The sequence below is a fragment of the Struthio camelus genome, chromosome 8 (genome assembly GCF_040807025.1).
Source record: "Struthio camelus isolate bStrCam1 chromosome 8, bStrCam1.hap1, whole genome shotgun sequence".
Classification (NCBI taxonomy): Eukaryota; Metazoa; Chordata; class Aves; order Struthioniformes; family Struthionidae; genus Struthio; species Struthio camelus.
Window position 1 is genome coordinate 16,496,346 of NC_090949.1, and position 22,857 is coordinate 16,519,202.

General features: G+C 39.5%; 1 protein-coding gene across 4 annotated transcripts in view; it reads right to left on the bottom strand.

The window, feature by feature from the left end:
* Nucleotides 1-2,494: 2,494 nt before the first annotated feature.
* Nucleotides 2,495-22,857, bottom strand: part of PLPPR4 (phospholipid phosphatase related 4) — a 33,387-nt gene continuing 13,024 nt past the window's right edge. The window contains exons 1-8 of one of the 4 annotated variants that reach the window (XM_068952334.1): nucleotides 22,202-22,220; nucleotides 20,082-20,267; nucleotides 17,268-17,397; nucleotides 15,129-15,324; nucleotides 10,652-10,709; nucleotides 10,156-10,203; nucleotides 9,215-9,388; nucleotides 2,495-7,240 (exon numbers count right to left, since the gene is read on the bottom strand). In XM_068952334.1, coding sequence (XP_068808435.1) covers nucleotides 5,903-7,240; nucleotides 9,215-9,388; nucleotides 10,156-10,203; nucleotides 10,652-10,709; nucleotides 15,129-15,324; nucleotides 17,268-17,397; nucleotides 20,082-20,162 — 2,025 coding nt within the window. In that variant the 5' untranslated portion in view covers nucleotides 20,163-20,267; nucleotides 22,202-22,220 and the 3' untranslated portion in view covers nucleotides 2,495-5,902. Of the gene's footprint in view, nucleotides 7,241-9,214; nucleotides 9,389-10,155; nucleotides 10,204-10,651; nucleotides 10,710-15,128; nucleotides 15,325-17,254; nucleotides 17,398-20,081; nucleotides 20,268-22,201; nucleotides 22,221-22,857 lie in introns of those variants that run through there. The other 3 variants (XM_068952332.1, XM_068952335.1, XM_068952333.1) reach the window with 3 other exon arrangements.

A 22,857-nucleotide genomic window follows, 5' to 3' on the forward strand; every position in this document is an offset into this window, starting at 1 on the left:
AGGGTGGCCTAAAAACATAAGACATGGTTTGTTGATACTGGTAATTTCTTTTCAAGATTTCCAATGTAGTCTCCATGCCAAGGTAGCCTTCAAAGGAGGGCTTTGTTTTTACCTAACTTTAGATGTTTAAAATATTCCTTTTTTAAATATTTGAACTAATTGTCTAGGCTCCTTTGTAGCCCATGGAAAGGGGCATTGCCAGAGGAGAACTCATCAGATACATAATTGACACCACCTTTTAGCAGAGTCATACCCCAGAAGGGTCTGTTTTACTTTGCAGGCTGTGAAGTGGCTCTATATGGCAAGCACAGATGTATACATCTACTTTGAGGTGTACCTCTGCTCTAAGATTTGATTGGTTAAATTCTAGTCTTTCCATAGAAAAAAGACAAGAAGCATTTTATACAAAATCAGCTTCTTGAACATATACAATATATTTGTATATGGACATATACGAATAAAGTTGCAAAACCAGAGAAAATGAATGGGACTATTATTTTACTCCTCATGCAGTCATTGCTGTGAACGTGAAATGCAAATAAAATGACCTACACTTGGAATGATAAAGATAGAGACTCAGCTGATACAAGTGCATGGGAAGGGGGAATCTACCCCACTTTACATGACGAAAAATTGACCGGCCCCTCAGGATGCAGAATCTTGCTCAGCTTAAGGGGCTGAGCAAGGGCTTTGGCAAGTGCCTCATAGGAGCCTCTGCTCCTACTTGGCTCCTGTAACTTTCTTAGATGTGACAAACTTATGCAGTGCGGTTCAGTCTCACCTCAGCCTGATGGCAATGTGTCTCAAATTGTCAACCCTGAGATGGCATTCAGTTAAATTTTGTGTGTCTAGGAAGAAGGTCGATACTTCTTGACAAAAAATTACCATAAAAGAGCTGTACTTTGGCATCACCTAATGCAACCAAGATAATGGCAAGCCACCTACCCGCTCCTGTTAAGGCATGACCAGAGAGCACTCCAGGCCCTGCTGTTGCTGTGTGCACACTTTCTGGACCTTGCAGTGTGCCTGTAGGCATTGAGAAGGGCTTACCTGGAAAGTGTGGGAGAGCCAGGGCCTTGCAGTCCTTCTCTGATGACTCCATAAAGGGTCTTTCTGACCTGTACCTGGGGCATCACTCCCTGCAGCTTTCCCAGGGTACCACTACCTGCCCTAGAAGGCAGCACAGTGTAATCTCGGCCCTGGCCCTCACCATGCTCTGCTGGACTTCATGTCACCTCATTCAAGGTGTCCTTCTGCACAGGCAGATAACCCACTGCCACTCCAGCCTCTACTGTTGGCCAAAGGAGAGGCTTCTGCTGAACCTGGCTACTCCTGCAGCATGGCCACAACCTTCCCTGGCCTCAGCAAGCAGCAGAGCTCCTTAGGTTGCTGCGGAGGAAGTAGCATCACACCTGTGCTTATGCTCCCCTCTCTCACAAACCACATATCCCTTTTTTAACCCTTTCTTCCCTGAGGCCCCGGTCTTGTATTGTCATGAGCCAGCGATCCTGGGACAGGGATTGCCAGGTGACCTAGATCTGCCGCTGCAGCTTTGCATGACACCAACCAACCCACCCACACGTGCAGGTCGCACGTGCTGCCTCCACACACACGCCTGGTGCCATCGTATCCCTCCACAGCGCCGGGCCAGGCTGCAGCCAGTGGCTCCCTTACCACTCGCGCCCCTCTGCTCCCCTAGCCACGGGTGGGTGACCCGGCTGGCCAGGCAGCACTTTGGCTATGCACAGCTGGCCAGTGCAACGGCCCAAGCAGGCCCAGGGAAAGCCTCTCCAGAATCGGTCTGGTTTGATGCCGTGTACTGCAGGGGCCATGCTAGTCCCTAGGGCCCTCGCTATGGAACTGGCAATGCCTGCGCGAGGGCAGGCACAGTCTGTGCTTAGGTCCCTGCTGGCTGTCGAGTTTCAGAGCGTTTCAGGACAGTCTTGGAGACAGAATTTTCTGTTACGTACCTTGTGCGGTTTCTAGATAAGAGACTTTCTGACAGCAGGCTGCTACATGTAATGTTTTTGATGGTTGCCAGGAATCGTGTGTGTCACCTGATGATTGTGTCCTGTGTCCTAGCTGCCTGCCCTGGGGAAGAGCCTTTCTTCTCCGGTGTCCTCCTGATACCTGCTCTCTCTCCTTCACAAATTCGAGGAGGGGCCTCTCCATGCCAGCAGCACCACGTGATACTGGCAGGGTGGTGCAGCGACATGGGAGCAGAACAGCGTAGCGTTCTGCTCCTGCAGAACGAGCTAGTAGACATTTGCTGACATGGCCTTAAGTTCCTGATTCGCTCGCGGTCCTTTTTCGTACCACGTTTTTCAGGCAGACACACCCTTGCTTGGATATCGTCCTCATGACTTTTTACAACTGTGCTAGGTTTTGAGGTTTCTCACTGATGACCACTTCTACATGCCATGGGATACCTAATATTAAAAAACAGTTTTGGGGGAATTGGGCTCTGCTTTACCACAAATGAGATGACTGAACATCAGTGAGGAATTTTATCTTTATTTTCATGATGTTAGCACAATAAACTCACACAGTAGCATTGATCTGTACTTATTTAACAAAATACATTTATAGCAATTTACAAATTCTTTTCCATTTGAAAACATTGCATAACATTTTATTAAACACAATACTTTATATAGAGAATTCTCATTTAAAAACATAGTTTATTTTCGAGTATTTTCTTTTCCCAGTAAAGCACAGCCTAACAAAGAAATTCGTGCCTGTTAGCAAGTAAGAAAATTAGAACACTAAGAAGATGTCACCTGTCAATTTATCTGATTAATTTTAAATTAAGGTATCAGTGGAATGTAAACAAAGAGTAATTTTACAAAAGGCTCCATATCAAATATACATGCAGAGGTCTGAGTTCCAATGTATATATTATTACATTTCTGTTCTCTAATGTAATATAATTTGATAAGCCATTATTAAAAACAGTAGCCTTTGGCACTCTGAGTAAAAAAAGAATATATCAATATTTATGTAAATAACACAATTTCAATGATTACACAAGTGCTTTAAAATCTTTTGTTAAGAAATAGGAAAGCTTAGGAAAAATATCATACTGCACTTGAAATAGTGCAGCAAGTTTTAGAGTAATAAAAGCAACACATATGCCAATATATATCTGACTAAAACCAAGGAATAAAGAACAAACACTCCCACCAGGAATCCTGCTGTTTCCAAAACAGCTAAATTACCAGAGGGAACATTTTCTAATCTTTGCTTTATTGTCATTATTCTCCATTTCAATTTTCCATTATTTCCAGGTTCATCAACTTATGTTCTTTCCCCTGCACTTACAAACTAACAAATGATTGCATCTTACTTCCCTGCATTGATAGGCCAACAGTGATTGTGTCTTACCCATTCTGTTAAAGCTAATCCTACCTGCTTTATCGTGTACCTGAACTAAGCTCAATCCAAAGGGTTGTTGCTCATGACAAACCAAGTCTTTAATTCCTAGGAACCGTGTACAAAATTTGATATTAAATACCAAGGACTAAAGATTCATTTATTCAAAAAGCAAAAATAAATCCTGACTTGTAAATACTAGAGTCTGGGAACACATTTCTAAAATATTACTCTTTTTTCCCTAGTATCTTTGATTAATTTTCCCAGCTACTGTGCCTTGAAATAACATTCAACATGTACAACAGACTGCAACCCTACTGGTTATTTCCTTACATGTAGCCTGCAAAGTACCCCCTCCCCCCAAACATCAGATGTGTGATGGGGTTTTTGTCTGGAGGGTGGTCCGACCCTCTTCCACAGCAGTGGGTGATGGGCAAGTGAGGGAAGCATTGCTTGACAAAAGTTGGCTGATGGCACTCAGCTAAGCCTGGAGCACCCGTGTGACTGGGAAGGTATATAAAGCTTTCTATTGACTCTGAATCCCTTCTTCTAGGCAGGTTAGTAAACACCATCCTCCTACTTCTGAGATTGCTTAGGCTGGGGTTGGGTTCGGGATTTTATTTTGGATTCTTTTTCTTTCTTTTGGTTTGTGTGTGTGTGCGCGGGTGTGTGTGTGTGTGTGTGTTGTGCTATTTACCTTCTTAGGATGGGAAGATTCTTCCTTCTACCTCCTGCTTGGTTGGGGAATGGTGGGCTTCTCCACCTTTTCCTCAGAGGTCTGTGGAGTAAGGTCTGTAGACAGGTTCTGGCTACATGGTAGTTAACTGGTTCTCTCATACCCTGAATCAGAAGAGGACTTAGAGCAAGTCACCCCACTAAAAAAGCCAGAGGACAGCTGAGCTGCTACTGCCTATTCAGTGAGGGGACAGCGAAGCCATTCCCTCCCCATCCTGGAAGCTATCTGACAGCAGTTCTCCTTCAGGTAGAAATGACCTAGGAGAGAATGTGGAGCTGCACTGGACAAGCATTGCCAGCGACTTCCTTTATAGTTTAAGTCAAAGCCAAATTAAATCAGGTTTCTCTTCTAGCATGCCGAGGACATGCCATGCTTATTCCTTTTAGAGTTCTCTAGTTCATCAATTCCTAGCAACACAGATTTTTAGCGGGTAAATTCTTTCTATTATGAGTTCACTTTACTAAAATAATCCATATTCTCTCAGGTGCAGAGACCCTCCATATTATTAAGTGGGGAGGAAAAATACAATGCTTAAGGAGGGTCTGTTGGAGAGTGTCTCAAGGGAGGTGAACCATAGTGGTGGCACAATGCAACACTCTTTAGGGATTCTGCAATACCAAGGCATTCCATCTTTAAAGCGAAGCATAAATTCCCCAAATGATGGTCATTGGGGTAAAACTTGTGATTGTTCTTAGTGGCATGCTAAGCAAGTGAGGTGAATAACTGCATCTAAGTACGTGTGAGCTAGAATATTAATTATGGCGTCCTTAGAAGCTGATCAGAAGGTGGCAGTTTATTTTTATCTACTCATGGCTCACCTTTCAACGTTTGCGCATCTGACTGTTATTGGTGTCACGCATCATGTAGGTAAAAACTAACAGAAAAATGGAAGGGTTGCTGAAGGACAGAATGGCAGATTTAAAAATGCAAAATCTGAATTACTTTTAGTACTTTAAAAGACCCCTTTAAAAACAATATTTAAAACAGTTCTACAAGTTAGCTCACTAAGAAGCAGCCTCTTCATTAGTAGCACCTGTTCTTAAACAAAAGTTGAGCAGTAGCAGCAAAACTATTCAAAATAGATAGTTATTCCATTCTAATGGAATGTCACCCACAGATTTTTGTTGCAGTAGACATCTTAAAGAACTACACAAAACCTTTGCAATCTTTGAATGTGACAGATCCACTATAACAAAGCTGTAAATATTTCCTACTCTAAATGAATGCAGCCAGCATCATCATAGTATTAGCAATATTACTTTTAAAGTAACTGCACATCAATATGTCATGTGTTTGAAGAGTCTAGTAAGTTTGCAAATTTTCAAAACATTTAAAGTTACCATCAGCACCATCCTGCATTAAAGTTTTGGTGCAAACTCTGCAAAGGTGAATATTATAACACTGACACAGCCTTTGCTGTGAAAAATTCAGTTGATTTTGGACACAAATATAAATAAAATAAAAAGTTGGCACATTCAGGAAATAAAGTGTCTGTGTTCAAGACCATTGTTTTGATTGACATCATCATTCTCAGATAAACATTTTGAGTCTGAAGAAACAAGCTGCATGAAAATGTTTCACATTAGTTAGGTTCTGGCATTGTGCTTTTCCTCCCACCACATGATTTGTACAGGCTCATGCACACTACACATCATCAGTGTTCAAGAGAAGTTGGGCTGATGGTCAGTAATTTGGCACGTCAAAGGTAAGTATCAGCTCAAAACAGAGAGAGCAGAACCTGTATCAAGATGTGTTTTACTTTGTGGTGGTGTGGACCAGCTGATATGTCTCCTCTCATTCTTTGTATGCTCGTGTGGGGGATGTGCCTTTATAGAAGATGTTTCTGGTATTCTCTGGACTGCTCCCTCGTTCAGGGATTAAAATGATGTTACCTTTTCTTCGAAGTGTTGAGTCCCGGCTGGAAGAAATGGACAGCGTCTCTGAGCCAATCTCACTTCCCTCCACTGGCGTGACTCTTATTGTAGTGATTCCGTGATGGTGATGCTCGCTGTTATCTATGTTGCTCCTTTTCCTGTCACCTGACCCATAACTGTCTTTCAAGGAGTCACAGCTCTCAGAGTCTCTGTTGAGATCATTTAGCTCATATGTTTGACGAAGGGTGACTTTTTCAGGACCTTTCCATTTCCATGACCCACTTCCTTCACCTTCTGATGGCATCTGAATTACAGGTCTGTTATTTTCTGGATGGGCCTCAACTCTGACAATGCTACTTGGCTCATGATCTGTCAAGGTTTTATATCTGATGGCTCCTGTACAAGTGACTGTGCTTCCCTCTGAACCCTTTGGACTGCCCTGAAGCACTCCTTGCTGCTTAGACATGGCTATTACTTGCATGATTCTTGGCTGACTATTGCTTCTACATGCAACGCTCTTCTCAGCAGCCTTCAGCCATTTAGCTCTAGCGGAACTACTTTTGGGAGACGTGTTCACGTTTTCCTGAGTCTCTTCAGGAATATGCACTAACTGGGATGAGCCAGGACGTGACTGAATAGAGACCCTTGGCCCCCCAGAGAGACCTGAGTTGTTACAACCTGGTACACTACCAGGTTGAATTTTCAGGTATTGGTTACTTGGGCCATGATGATCCCCATTTACACCCACTCTGGAGGGCTCTGAGCTTGACCTCATTTCAATAGCTCTTGGTGGTGACTGGCCAGATTCAGTCTCTATTACTTGCAGCGACAACTTTCGACTTTCGTTCTTGTTCTTCCACTGGGAAAGCAGTTGCTTGGAGCGGGCAGAATCCATTGATGCATGAATTGTTGCATTTCTTCTTGCTGGATCTTCCAAGGATGGTGTGTTGACTCTTGGCAAAGTGTTGCTGAAAGTAACCATATTTTCCTTTCCCATTGGGCTTCGTGGTGTTATGATTTCTACATCAGCATTTGCTCTCTTGATGTTAGTCAGAGACCCTGAATCTCTGTGGTTTCTATTCAATATACTTTCAGAATGGTGAGCGGCAATGCCATCGCTGCTGCTTCCGTTTTTACCAGGCAAGATTCTGTTGGCATCTTGACTAAGATCTGTGAAAGACCTTAGCGGTTCTCTGTGAAAATTCGGGTGAAACACATTCTCCTCACTTGGTAAGAAGTTCCCCACAGCATACAGGCCCTGATATTCGAACAGAAGTATCAACCAATTACAGAAAAAGAGGCATTTTAAGATACTTTAATTATACTCTTCTGCCTTTAAATAAATACAGAGTGATAGCAATAGTCCAGTTTAACTAATAAGATATATTCACTTTCCTTTCCTCACTAGTGAATCCTTATCCTTATTCCATATTCCATCCTCATTCTGATACATCTAGGTATATATGAAGCGGTCTCAATATAATAACTAGGGCACATAGTTCATGCCAATAAATAGATGAGGAAAATATTTAGCCTCCTTCCATGTTTTATGCTTTATATAGCAACACATGCTGCTGAAGTAAGAATGTTTTGTTACAAAAATAACAAAATTAACGTTTGCAGTATTCTAAGCAAGTTAAAGATATTTTACAGCTGCACTACTGTCTGCTCTGATTTACTGAATCTTGTTCCAGCTTGACTTGTTCTCTGCTCTGTGATTCTGCCCTTTCTACTGCATAATAACTATGTAGTATCTACATGATAGAACAATTTATCAACTTTAAATCAATTGCTTTCCAAGCTATGCAGAACTGCAACAAGATTAAGTTATACTACATGTTTTTATTCAGCAGGCTCATTGTAAGATGCTGTCGCTTTAAAAAAACTTCACTGAGAGCATATTTTATGAAAGGCTGAAATGATTGACCCAATCACTTAGGTTACTCATTCCTTACACCCTTTTCAGAGTTATTTGTAGTTTCACAGTGTTTCCCCTCCCCTTCCTCTTATCGATGTGTAGTTTTCAGGACAGATTTACTGGCTACTGGGTATCCAGGACAATGTACCTCTTTGATGTATGTTGTCATGCAACAGTATATGGAGAAGACCTAACAAAGAACATACTTGTTTGTGGAATTCAAACATGGGAACAATAACTCCATTTATGAGAGTTTTCAACAGCTTAATCATTTGAAATAATATTCCCAACAGAGAGTAGCATTCTGCTCACAGTGCAGTCATAGAAACAGACTTTAGTAGCTCGTGGCGTTTCTATTATCTGCCCTGGCTGCTGTCACTTCTACCCCACAGTCACCCTTGTAGAACATCTGCACATAGATTAGATTATCGTATCACAAAAATAATGTGACAGGATATGATCTTATTTTAGTATTACACAAAAATTCATCATTGACTTCTTGGAGGTCCAAACTGGATGCACTGGTTGTTAAGACCCTTCTGCTCACGCTGGAGCCGAAAATGTTGTCAGAAGAAGTTCCTGATTGCTTTTGGGCACCTGGGTTGACGTTCTGCTAAACACCTACAGTAGCAACAGTCAGGCTGGAGACATATTAAGAGCAGCAAGCAAAGGCAAATGCTTGATGAGCTTCCTACTGACAGATACAGAGACTAGCCCTTCTGAGGTGCTGCATCTGTTCCAACCCAGTAAAGACGAAAAGCATTGGAGTAACCTGGTCTGGGAAGCCTATTTTTCCTGCATCATTTCCCCAAGAGCTCCAAAGAACCACAGCGGCATAATATTGTCTTTGATTTCCTACAAGTTCAGCAGTTTATTCAGGTGAGTTGCTGTATATTAATTTTGACCATTTTTTGAGATCATAAAGCTACTCTTGGTAATATAAATTCAGGCTGGCAGCAAATACTGATTAATATTTTTCTTGCAGAGTAGAAAAGTGTGGAGTAGAAAAGCTGAGTATCTCTTAAGTATTTAAGGAAGAATATAATGCTAGAGCTGTTTCTGTATACAGTGCTGGACCATTATACATCACTATGCACATTTTTATGGCACTTCACATTGAAATACTTATCTGCTTTTCCCTGTTTATTTTCAGAAGTAACTACCCCTAACATAGCCATCTTCAACACATTTTTACTATATCTTTAATTATTGTACATGACCACGATGAAAGATTTTCATAAAACATACCGGTATTCTTATTATATACTTAGAAATTTTGTTTTCTAAAACTTACTTCATCCGTATTATATTTACCAAATAGAGAGCAATTCCTCCTCCTATGAGAAAGCCACAGTAAACATCAACTGGATGGTTCTTATACTGGGTGATACGAGTCAGACCACATATAATTCCACAGATGATAAAAGCAAAGACCAAGAGTGGTTTCAGAAGTTTTGAGGAGTCTGTTAATGTAGAATTGAAGTACATCTTAAAAAAATAAAAAAAAAGTGATTGAAGAAACTCAGGTTTACATAAGAGGATATGACTTTCTTGCATTAAATATTTCTTTGACACATAGATCACTATTATAGGATAATACTGCACAGTCAGTTTTACTAATTTTGTTTTACAGCCTTGTTAAACCTGGTTATTTATTGTAGAAAAATTTGAAATCACAAGGAACAGATTTCTGAAAGCTTGGGCAGTGTTGCTTATTGAGATCAATTAGCATATGGATTTTATGCCTAAATGCTGTTCACAGTCAGAGCTTAAATGTTCTGTAAATGTGACTAAGGAGTCACCACTTCTGAAATACAGAAGGCAGATGTCATGCCAGATGAAAGCAATATCCTGTTCTAACAAAAGCCACCACGAGATGCTTTAGAGAACCATTTCTCAGCTGGGGGCCATGATGCCAGGGAGGTCACAAGAAGTAAGTGGATATGGTTCATCAGTATTATTCCAGCTTTTGGCCTTTCCCTAGGCAGAATAAATATACTTTGGCAAACTCCCAGTACACACACAATTCCATTATCTAAATCTTATTAACTGGTTGTTGTGCTTTGTTGAGTTTTATGATGACATTCCTTTTTTTTTTCCCTTCAAATAAGGAGTCAGTCATACAAATGTGGGATGCTGAACTGCAGAAATGTCATTGGTCAGAGGTGGGAAATAAGCTGTGATCCCTGCAGCATGTTCCTGCTAGTCCCTGCTAGTTAACTGCTGTTCTCTATTCACTTGCTCTGCAGTAGCACCTTGGAGGCCTTTGGAAGTGGTTGTGCCATTTCATCCATGCTGCAAGTCTATGGAAGTCAAATGAAACTAGATCACATAAATGTTTATTTCTTAAAGTTTAAAACAGTGAAGTCAAGTGAAGACAGCAATAAAGAAAAAGGCAGAACATATAAAGGTTCATTTGAATGGTAAACTAAAATATCACCCTATAATACAGGTAAGCATTATACCTTATATGTGAGTAACATGAAGCATTAAATATACTTTAATATTACATTCCACTACAACAGATAATGTTGCTTCTTAATAAAGAGTGTGAACAGTTATATCCTGACTGTATTCTTAGTAGACCTGCTTTTATTTTAGCTGTTAGTAATTTCAACTTTGCTGTCAAACTGACACGATAAGAACTTATATCCTTACTACATTAAGTAACACACCACTTTACAATATACAGCAAATGACATTCTGACTTTTGTCCTGTTTAAATGAAAATGAACAAAGTTGATTACTCACCGAAATGTATACAGCTGCAAAGGCTGCCAGGGTGGCATGTTGAGAAGGGAATGACTTTCTGCCAAGGAAGGACACTCAAATTATGCTTCTCAGTTCAAAAACACTGCACTAGTGTTCACTTGAAAAAAACACTGGGAGGTATAGTCATTTTCAGCTTACGCATCCTAAGCAATATATAATCCTTAACACTTCATTTCTAAATTTCTTTTCTATAGTCTGGTGAAAGGACCAAAGTTAATAAAATGCCTTTTTTGGATTAAATATTCAACATGAAAGTCTTTCTGTGAAATAAGAAAAGAGTGTGAATGAACTAAAGACTGGATGTTTGATTTTAAGAGAAAAATTTCTAAAAATAAATTTCTATAATCATTTTTCAGTAAGTACCTAGTTATATAACTTCTTTAATGCAGGAACCTGGATCTTAGGATTATTCTCACTGACTTCCCTGGGGCTCTTTTCCGTGGAAGGACTCATCAGCTATATATGCACTTGGATAATCAGGCCCTAACTTCAGCAACTGAAATGATATGAAAAAGAGGGTATCACAACGAAGACTGATGATAAGGAAAATAAAGATCTTTTTTCCAATGGCATAAGTGGGTCTACAAACCTCTCACAGTCTGAAGGCTTAAGATCTGCAGCACCCCTTTGCCCCTTGAAATGTCTCCCACTGGCAACCTGGAGATACTGCATCATCTGTATGATTTATGCTTTGTGCCCTGCTTTGTTGCTGTAATAATGGGGGTATGACAGAGCACCGAAAGGCATCCTTATTCGCTATGTCTTCACGTTTATTTTTTACAAACTTTATAACTTTCTAACCTGGTAGGTGTGAATGGAACGCAAGAACTCGGAGAGGGCATTTTAAGAATTATGAAGCCCCTTCCTGAAGCGCAGATCAAGAGGGCAAATGAAAATATGTCAAAACCGTGTGAGACAACAAGCAAAATCAGGGTATATTCTTGAAATTGTTGAGGGCTTTCTGCTTCCACTGAAGAGCTGGAGAGCTGAATGATCTGGACTGGTTGAACATTCATTAGCTTCACAGATGGGTTTTGCCACCCTAACTGGGCTTCATGTTCTGACAGTCATTCTGCTAGCAGCACCTAAGTTAACTAGTTTAAAATAGCAGGGACTGAAATATAGTCCTTTGCCCTTAGACAAAGGCATCATTTTTCCACAAAGCAGCAGTGTCTCCACTCTAAATTTCTTCCCTATGCATTTTACTTTGTCTGTTGTAAATAATTCACTGGCAATTAAATGTAGGCCTGTAGTTCAGTGTGAATGCCATGCTGCTGACCTGAATTTGAGCCCATGGCTCCAGCAGGTCCTTGACTCTGGCCCAGTTGAAATCAGCATGATTCCTTCTCATTACTAAAGACAGAGATCTAAATCTTTCAGTTTTTTATATCTGAACAAACCTTTCACAATGGAATCCACGGGGAACAAGTTCAGGATTGAGGATAGGAAGCTAAAGACATGAAATAATTGCAAATGTTTATAATGGCTAATCAGCTTCTCTCCCCTGTGCAGGTTTTAGTGTAAGCATAAATCTACTTACAATCTCTGTGGAGCTCATGTATAGATTTGATTCTATTACTTTTAGTACCACTCAGAACTTAATCTTACTCTGACAGCCCTTCTGTGGTATATAAGGCGTGTCACTATGCAACACTGAATATTCTATTTGTTCTACTTTATATTTATATGCTTTCAGGGCAAGCACAGCATGTTACAGAGTACGTGCATTCTGTGTGCTCTCTAATAGTGAAATTGCTTTTGTTCTTCTCTGTTTGTTATCTATTACTCTAAAATGAAAATAATTCAAGCTAAACATATATAGCCTTTTCATATGGCTCTATATTAAAAAGTTGAAGAGGTCTGAGAGAACACATGCCCTGAACTCAGAAGACAGCATATCACTCTGCTTATGCTTGATGATGGGTGGAGGGGAAAGAAAGATGAGAGAGAGTCGTACTGAGCAAGAACATCAGAAATGACAGAGGACAGAGAACTCATTGGGGAGCTCAATATAAATGGTTGAAAAGGCTCTTTGAAGACAAACAGAGGAAAAGATGGACAAAGCAAACCGCTGGACATTTCAGGGATGTTGCAGAAAGTTAATTCATACAATCAGCTGGATGATTATGTATTCTTCTCTATACTTTTCATAAGGGAGTCTAGAGACAAATTTCTAAAGCTAAAGTTTCCAGGAAGTACAATTTAAAAATGAAGACTGTTAGAACAAGTCCCTTACAAGCTGAAATTGCTAAACTCAAACTAATCTCCCAGACTGGAGAAGTCATACCATAAACTCCATAATAGATGACTGAAGGGAGTATTGAACCAGTAACAAATGCTGACCACTTTGTTATAAGTAGAGACAGACATAAGGAAGCAATAATTTCTTAAAGCAAAGAGGTAATAAAATTTAATTAAGGAGAAACTGAGGGCGGTGCCAGAACATTACAGATCACCAAATATATACTCTGTGATGGGAATGAATTAAAGATATCAATATAAGGTCATTTTCCTAAGGAAATATGAACATACAAAAACTGACTGCTTAGCCTTTATCTGTTGCAACTAATTTAACTGTCTTTTGGGAAGTGATGATATTTAAGCTTAGGAGTGACGTAGCAGTAGACGCTATATCAGAGATGATAATGAAATGAACTGGGATGTAATCATGGTGAATTTTCTACAAAGATAGATCCTTGCTCACATGTAAAGCCACACGGATTTCACTGGGACTCCATGTAGGTACAAGAGACTGCTTACAAACATCAGACTTCAATGGCAGTATCCAAGTAACAGCAAATGGTTATGTGAAAAGAGGCAGTGAGGTGACGGCTGACAGTAATTCTGGTAATAACTTTCACCAAATCATTTGGGCCAAATCAAGCTGTAATACTTCATTCCAGCTCTGAATCTTGCCCACATTTATAAGTTGAAAAGATATAACAAATTACTCAATGTTAATTACGAGTCCTCAGCCCACTGGACACATCTAAGACTAAAACCATCAAATAATTATGGATCTCTAGACGTCTGTGAAATTGGTTTGTCCCAATGAAAGGAGAAAGATTACAAGATTCACTGGAAGAGGCCAAGTGAATGACTTTGTGATTCACACGCATGCCAACCATTGAAATCCATGGAAGAGCAAATAAAGCAGGGGAGAGATGCCTTAATGTTGTAGACAGAACAGCATAATAATACCACGTGCCAAAAATATAATATCGTGAGGTATAAAGTTAAAATGGAAGCTAGCATCTGGGGCTGCATATAGAATAAAAAAGCAGTGCAGAGCTTTAGTGAAGACATGACAGAAATGACACAGCTTCATGCCTGCTAACCAGCTGCACAGAGAAATTATGTAGCTTAGCCAGAGACAGAAATTGTAAACATTTCACACATTCTAGAATTTTGCTATATCTTTTTTGGAGAGCTGGAAATTAAAAAAGCACTACATAGAAAAAAATTTTAAGGACTGCAAAACGTTGAAAGGGATGCAATGTAAATGACTCACAGACAAGAGAGGTTAACCTTGTGTGAAAAAGATAAGGAAGACTGATACCATATTCAGTGGAGTGAAGAGCTTTATGGTTTCTCAGTGGGGCAGTACATCTATTTAGGACACATAGTAATAAGGTCCTTGAACTAGCGAGTAGCAGTTGTATATGTATGTTTAAATCTATGACTTGTCATCAGTAACTGAGAATTATCACCATTTTATCACATCTAACTTGTTTAAAATGAGGTATGTTGTCTGGGTTATACTTCAAATTGAATGATATGCAATTTCCAAAACCTGCCATTACAAACAATATTAATTTCTACTCTGGTTGTCTAAGTAGGGAGGCTAAAGACTAAATGACCAAGGAGGATGAACCACAAGTTACGAATCCTGTGAAATCGGAAGCATGTGTTTGGGAAAACACACGTTTGCACTGCTACGGTCTTTTCTCTGAGGAATGCATTTTCTCAACAGCTGTTAGTATCAAAAGTCTAATCAGGCACAGAAATGGAGAACAAATAAAACCAAACCTGGAAAACTAAGCCCAAAATGCCAGGACAGTAATGCACAGTATATAGAGGTCTCAGATAAAGTACTTGGGTAACTTCTTCCCCTACATGGTATGGGAACTTACGCAGGCCCTACTGGGAAAAGCATTAGAAACAACATATATTAATAATTGCATAGAAAATTATGTCTCCTCTGAAGGAGAGAAAACAACTAGCTACTCATGACTGGGCTTCCCAATCTCACAGAAAGGCTTCCAAAGCCCGCTCTTGGCCTAAAATCTTTATAGAGAAAACTGAGTATCACTAAAAAGATACATTCTCAGCTTTATTATAAAAAACTAGCAAAACTCATTCAGACTTCAACTAGAGGTTAAGTCTTGAAACTAGGACAGAAAATAATAACAATACAGAATACTTAAAAATGTACACAATGAAGGCTAAAACCAACCTTCCAGCATTGATAACACTGAGGTCAGCTCCAGAGCAAATATCTTCCACAACATAGGAATTCTCTGAGCAGGATACATTTAAGGATGTATAGTTAGGCTTGCAAACAGTCAGGAAATATGGTGCCTGATATCCTGTTGATAGCTGTATAATATCAGTAATAAGAGCAGTAGAACAAAGACCAAACACATGAACACCTAGGAAAGAAATAAGTAGAACTTGTTAACTTTTTTATGATCTTTGTAAGTGTAAATTGGATGAATTCATTGTGACAAATACTTTCAATATGGTGATTTGTATCATTGCATTTTAGAGAGGATTTAACTGAAGAATCGTTTTTAATGAAATCTTATTGCAGAGCTGGATTCTTTAATGTAAAAAAAAAAGATTTATTTATGTTTAGAAAATTGAATTGGTTTCCTTCCTATTGATAATTAACATTCAGTTTTGATGGTTTGGCATTCTCCAACATCTTTGTACATAAAAGTACACTACACTGGACCTGCTTCCATTTGGAAAGCAATTTGTTGAGCTGATTCAAGGACAGCCATTTATATGAGCATATGCGCTCATTCAGTCCTTCAGTTTGCTCACTAAAATAGATGTTTTTAACAACACAGACAGCTGCCTAGTAGTTCACTGCTCTGGGGATCTGCTCTTTTTTTTTTAACCACCAGAGACTCAGCAGCTGGCAATAACTCACATCTGTGATCTATTTCTTGCATACCAAGTCCTTGCCACTCTGTCATTTTCACAAGAAAACTGAATTTTCTTGGATAAATCGCACTATTTCTTGTTCTCTCATGACCTATTGAAAAACTCCAGGCTTTTCCAGTCCAAATATATATGTCTGTCTATATATACACACTCTTTCTATATATATAGTGTATATATAGAGATATATGTATTTTGTGTGTGTGTGTGTGTGTGTGTGTGTGTAGACTATATATATAGACTATATATATATAGACCATATGTATAGTCTTTATTCCTGTTGGTTAATAATGCCAAATACACAAGGCAGTTCAAGTAAATGTGATTGTTTTACTGAACATTTCCTTGTGCTTTTCCCTAAAGATTTACCAGTAATTCCCTATCTGTATTATGTAAAGAAATTTATTTTTCATCTTAACATTGAAAGAATGCTAAAGTCATTGTTTTATCATGAAAGTGTGAAGAACACAAATTCAGGGTATGAATCAAGATGAAATTCATGCATCTTTGAACTTGTCATCCAGGGGCAGAAATGGAGAGTGTGAGGTATCTTTACAAACCTCCTTCCTGCTGTTGTAACCTGCCATCCCTTCTGCTCACTCCCTTGCTTGTGCTCTTAAAAGAGGATGCTTTACTGGTCATAGCTCATAACCTCTCCTGTCACACGCTCCAGCACCTATAGGCCGGCAAGCAGGGAGAAACCTAGTGTATAGTCCTCCTCCTTGGCCCTCAGTATGCCTGTCCTGTAAGTTGTTTTTGCTCAGGCTGCTCTCTCTAATGAAAGATTTCTGCAACACAGAAAACCTTCCCTTAAGTCACTCAGTTACAGAGGAACCTAACTATAAGAGGGGAGCAAAATCCAGTTGCCCTTTCAAATTCAGTTTTTGTAAATATCAATTAAAGCAAAGTAAAATAGAACAATTCACCATATTTCTCCCTATCGTTAGCTTGATGGACTCTAGCCATTTTTCAAGAGGTAGATAAACACATCCCAGAAAAAGAATGTCACATCTACTGACGGTTTCTGACAAGGGGTTACTGTCATGCTATTCATGAATAACCTGTTAGCTGGGTTGAGACCTTATAATGCATTGAAGAGATGAGGGAGAAACTACACACTGAAACAATTAAAAGGAAGCCAGCTCAAGCTGGAGCGGGGGAAGGAAAAATAAATGATTCTTTTAGCAACACTGTCAGTAGTATAGGAGAGGAACGGGAAAATGGAGAGTGTGGATGCTGCAGTATTGAATATAGGGTTGTTCTGTTATTCCATTTGACAGTTTCTTCTCACATTTTTCTGGTAGAAGATCTGTGCCAGTGACAGCCCTGCACTATTCTAAAAGGCTATTCCAGAGAAGGAAGCTTGCATAATGAAAATTGAATGTACACAGAAGGCTCTTCTTTGTAACTAACATTTCAAACCCACCAACAAATCTGACAGCTCTTCTAAGAAAAGAATTGAAGTTGCACCCTCCTGCATTAATATTGGCCTCTGTTCCAATCCCATTTCTTCTTTTGGACAGGCAACAGTAGAGAATTCCTTCTCCTACCATTATCTGCAATGACAAAGGAGTTGTTAAGTTAAATGAAGCAGTTATTCAGAAGACAGTGATTGAATTTAAAGGGCTGAAATATAATTATAACCCAACAAATGTCATCCACTGACAAGTACTTGCCTTTAAAAGATTTGTATCAATATGTAAACATTCACTAATACAATTTAGCTTGAGTGAGAGCAGGCGAGAAGGTAGCACTGAAATTAAATGCAAGTGGCATAAGGTTTTGGAAGGAGACCTTTTTGTTATTACATGTGTATAAAGTGCTCAGTGGACTAGTGTTCTTGATCTACAGCTGAATTCGATGCTTCTATACTAAAACAGTAATAATTAGAAAATCTCTTCTCCAAGGCAATATCTTAGTGCTTCTGAGGTGGTTTTAGCTCTCCAACCTTGGCCTCAAGCCTAGCAGTCCCTAGCAGCTTCTAATTACCTGACCACCAACTTCCTAATTGTTTAATTTGGCCTGGCTTTTAACCAGATCCACAGCAATGGCAAAAGTTCTGTCCTTATGGCCCTCTGAACACACCAAGCAAAAAATGTGATGACTGAAGCCCTAGAGAAGAGCTTAGAATAGAAATAAGGAGAAGACTATAAATGAAAACAAAGTGTTACTTGCTGGAAAGTCTGGAACCAGTCATAAGCTTGCAATTTCAGGTTTGAGTGTTCTTTCTGTTAAATAGTACAACAACTTGGAAATCTGTACAGGGCTTGTTACAGTTCAGCATCCAGGCTGTGTTGAAATGAATGGGGCAGTTCTCACCTGTAAGAGGAGATTCACCTTGTCCATCTCCAGATGCAGCAGAAAAGTAACATATACAATGCAAAAAGCTTACAGTGCATTGAGATACTAAAACATCTGAATTATCAAGAATCTGCTGTTATTATCCATTAAGTTTGTACGCACTAAGACTCCTAGGCTTGGAAGAAGGGAGATACAATGGACAAGCCTAGTCTAACCCTCTTTTATAATATTAACTGGTTCCACTTCTTCCTTCCCAGAAAAATTGAAGTAGTGAAGATTGTCTCATTACCTGGAAAAGTCAGTGATAAGGGATATTTAAGGAATTGTATTAGAGGAGAACTACAGTCACTATTATCTGTCTCCATTTAGTCATTTTACAGATGAAACTTTTCCAGTAGAAATCAGCAGTATTTTAAATTAAAAAAAAAAACCTAAGAAATTTAAATAGCTTTTTGCCAAACACTGCGGAACGTCTGGCATAGGGAGAAACACCAGAAAGGTAGGTGAGCTTGTGTGACAGAGGAGCAAATAGGGAAACAGCAAGGCCTATGACAAGAGGAAAATTCAGAGGCTGGTATTTCCAAGGAAACAGACTACCACAGTAGGGGAGGCAGTAGGACTGACATAGGCAGCAGTGACTTTCTCTCAGTATTTGGTGTTGGCTGCAAGTGCCTGTATCTGCAGCACTGTAACTCTTAGGTTCTGGTTCCTAAACAAGTACATTTTTAGTCTGATGGTTATGCAGAACCATTCAAAAATGGCTTCTAAAGGAACCAAGATCAAACACAGTAAGAAGAGTTCAGTTTAAAAAAAAAAGAACAAAACATATTGGGAAGTGCAGGGAGGACAGTGATTGATGATTTTTATATTGGCATCACATTTCAGAGATTTTGTAAATGCAAATTGGCCAGTGTCGCAAAGGGTTGAACTGATGGAGCCAGCAGCAGGGATGCATTTGTAGCTGGCCTTGCAGAGGTGCCTAAGTGAGCAGCACAGTCACTGTGGTCAGGGGACAGCAGAGACCCTTTCAGAAGATTGATTCAGATTTAAGGTGCCTGGAATCACCTGCTGGAGGTGGCTTTCTCTCTCCATTGGCTGAAGAGGAGTGCTGTGAGAATAAGGCTCCTAGCTGAGGTGCCTGAAGTCAGGTGCAGTGAATCTCCTCTAGGATATACAAAGGTAAAGTCTTTAGATGTCATTTTACCTTGACACAGCAATTCCAGCAGGGACTATACTTATCTGTATCAGACGTTTTATTTCACTTAACTATAGCGTCCAAACTGCTTATATTCTGACAGGAAGTTTCCTGCTGAAACAGTTTCCTTCCTGATTCAGTTTTCTGCTGAAATCATGTTCTCCCTTTGGATAAACCATTAAACCAGTTTCCTTTTTACCTGCTCTTAATACTGATTAACTCACAATTTAGAAGGGTCCCAGCGCTGTTTTAGAAAGCATAATAGTACCACTGACAAGACCAATATACCTTCTCACTGAAAGAAGCTAGTTTAATAAAAGTAGCATGTTCAGGGCTGTAAATGAAAGGCTCCCATTTCCAGCAAAATCTTGAATTTATGGTGTATCTCAGAGTATGGAGACGTCCTGTCTGTAAAAAGCTTAACTCTGTTGAATGTTTGTACAGCATAACAGAGTGATTTAAACTATTTTGCACGCAGATGTAGATGCCCACAGGGCTGTTTCTCCGCTTTAACGCCCACAATCAGGGCAGTGTGAGTGGAACAAGTGTTACAGGGAATGTTTTAAGAAGGGTATCTTTTTCTGCTACAGAAGAAGCAAAGTTGAGGTTAAAATTCTAAGGAAAGGTAATTAGCCTAGATGACACTCTGTAACCTAACTGAAGCCAAAGGAGCTACCTTTCTTTATGCCAACTGAAGCTCCATTCAAAATCTTTTAATAAGTGACAGTGGCACCTCAAACTTACCGTAATCGAAGGTCCAGCAAAAACCAAGCTAAGCAACATCAAGAAGGGAACAGCCTCTTGTGTTGGTTCAATGTATGGCATGCTCAGACTCTTGTCATAGCAGTTAAATCCAGAGTGAACTGGCTTGAAGACATCAGTAAGTTCAAGAAAATAGAGGCTAACGACAGAAGATGCCAATATCGGCAACTAGGAAGAGAAGAAAGCAACAAATTACTTTTCAGAAATGGAATAGCAATGCTTTTGCAACATAGTCTATTAATCTCTGTGAAGTCTGTTATTTACATCTCACTGCTGCTTGTTATATCCATTTTACCATCTTTCAATAATTTATTCTCTAGATACATGATACTATTGGGCTGATATCAAGTAACCCTGTTGTCAACTGAGCTAGTCAAAATACCTGATCCAATCTTCAACCCACATAATTTAGCCTTTTCATCTATGAATCATTCATGAGCAGACTGATTTTTTTTCAAATAGAAGTTTGAGGACTGCAGTCTTCCATGTGGGGCTATGGCGCTCTGCTGTTCATCCTCACCCTTTGTTTGGGCCTTTAGCAGCTCTCTGTCATATGTATGACAGTGTTTATACTCAAGCCAATTGGATTTAAATTTCAAAGTAACATTTAATGAAAACACTATCCAGTGCTTCCTTGGAATCTAAAAAAGTGGTAACATAGTGTGTTGTCTTCACCCATTCATTTTTGTAATTCTGTTCAAAAAGGCAAATAACTTTAGCAAGATTCAGTCTGCATAGAACCATGATGGTTATGGTTCACAATTATTTTATCCTCTAGGTAATTAGTGATTTTACCCTTCACAATTACTTTCATTAATTTATTAAGAGAGAAGTTAGCCCCTCTGAGGATAAATCCACCCCAGCTTGCCATCAGCTCCTGAAAGCACAGATTGTACCAATAGGTCTCTGTGGAGGGAAGTTGTTCAAGGGAAACAATTGCAAGGAGGCCTTCTGCAGCCACTGGCTTACAAGAGACAAGGCAGCACTGCCCCTGTGTATAGTGGGGCATTCGGGGGGAACAAGTAGCTTATGCAGTAGCCCTGCATCCTCTTACTGAATGTCCGCTAAATTCTCAAATATGTTTTTGTTTTTTATTTCCCAGAGTCCTCACTGAAGAAGGCTGTATTAAGAGTCACTACCTGCTTCTCCACCTGGATGCAATGACTCCCTCCCTATGTCCCTGCTGCAATTAAGGTACCTGTAGATAATGGGATGTTACCTGCCCATCTTCTTTCCCCTCTTTTTTTTTTTTTTTTTTAAGATGGCTACCACATTAACTTTTCTTCACGTTTAACTGCAGCTGAAGAGCACAAGCTTGCAACTACTAAATAGACTTGCTTAGACTGATAACATCGTACAATATAATATATACCTCTGTTATATTATGCATAATATATTACAACCTATAATAAACATATAGAATATATAATAAATATATCAAGTAAAATGTGCATTATATATTATAACATTAATACTTTAGATTATATTTATAACATATTGGTTTAATTGTGTAAAACTTAACTAATTTGAATCACGCTTCTTGCCCATCAGAGGAAGAAGTCAAATTCTTTAGCTGGATGCATTAGTTAATACTACTTCTCACTTCATGCTGGATGCAGTCGCTATTGACTGTAATGCATGCATGCACAATCAGTGAACAAGGGTAGACTGTTTCAAGTCATTATATAGATGTGCAGGGATCAAAGAGGACTTCCCTACTCAGGGAGACTGTTTGTAGTCATTATATAGATGTGCAGGGATCAAAGAGGACTTCCTTAACCCAGGGAACATTGAAGATTGTTCCTTTTTAATGCCTGTGGGTACGCTGGGTGCTCAGTTGGGAGGCTGCCTGCCCTGTTCCCCACAGGTGCACAGAAGCCCTGGAGGTGTCTGGGCCAGGAGGCCTGTCCAAGGGCTGGTAGGATGCACTGCTCCCCTGGTACGTGGGCAGCTTGGGAGGGAGGGAGTCTCCACCACTCCTGCTGGGCACTGAAATTCTGCACAATGTTTGAACTCGTGCATATCGCAACTTCACTTTTGCATAGCATTTAACTGTTGAGACATTAGCAACATTTTTATCATTAATTATTTGAAAGTCATACCTAAATGACTTAGCCAGGGTCCAGATCCCATGGGGCAAAGCCTCTTACAGCAAGACACAAACCTAGTCCAATGAGCTAAATGAACAAGAGAAGCAAAGGGCCTATTACCCTTCTTTTCAGAAATTATGTCCTTTTATCCAGATATCCCCAAAGGTCTCTTTCTTGGGATGGAAACATAAACCAAGAAGACTCATGGGACGCTGCACTCAGAGTTTCTTCTCCATCGTGTATTTTCCATTTCTCTAATGCCAAGAAAAGGAAAGCCTCTCTGGGAACAACAGAGGGTTGTTGTACCTTACCCACAAGTAATTACTCTGATTATGGTATTCTTAGATAAGCAACTGTTTTAAATGGCAATACTCAACTATCATAAACAGGTCATATTTGAAGTGATATTTCATGGTGAGTTATTAAAACAAAAGATGTGGATAACTTTCATTTTTAAAAACTGCTGTTTGCATTAACTATAATTTTACTGTTAACTATAAAACAAGGAATGATGAAAATTGCATTTCACTGTCTTATGGCTCCACTTAGCTGTGCGCTACAGGACTACCATATTATTTCTGACTATAATTACCCATTCCCCTAAAAGAAAAGAAATAATTCTAAAGGACTATGAATCCCCAACATAACTGCTTACAATACTAATGACT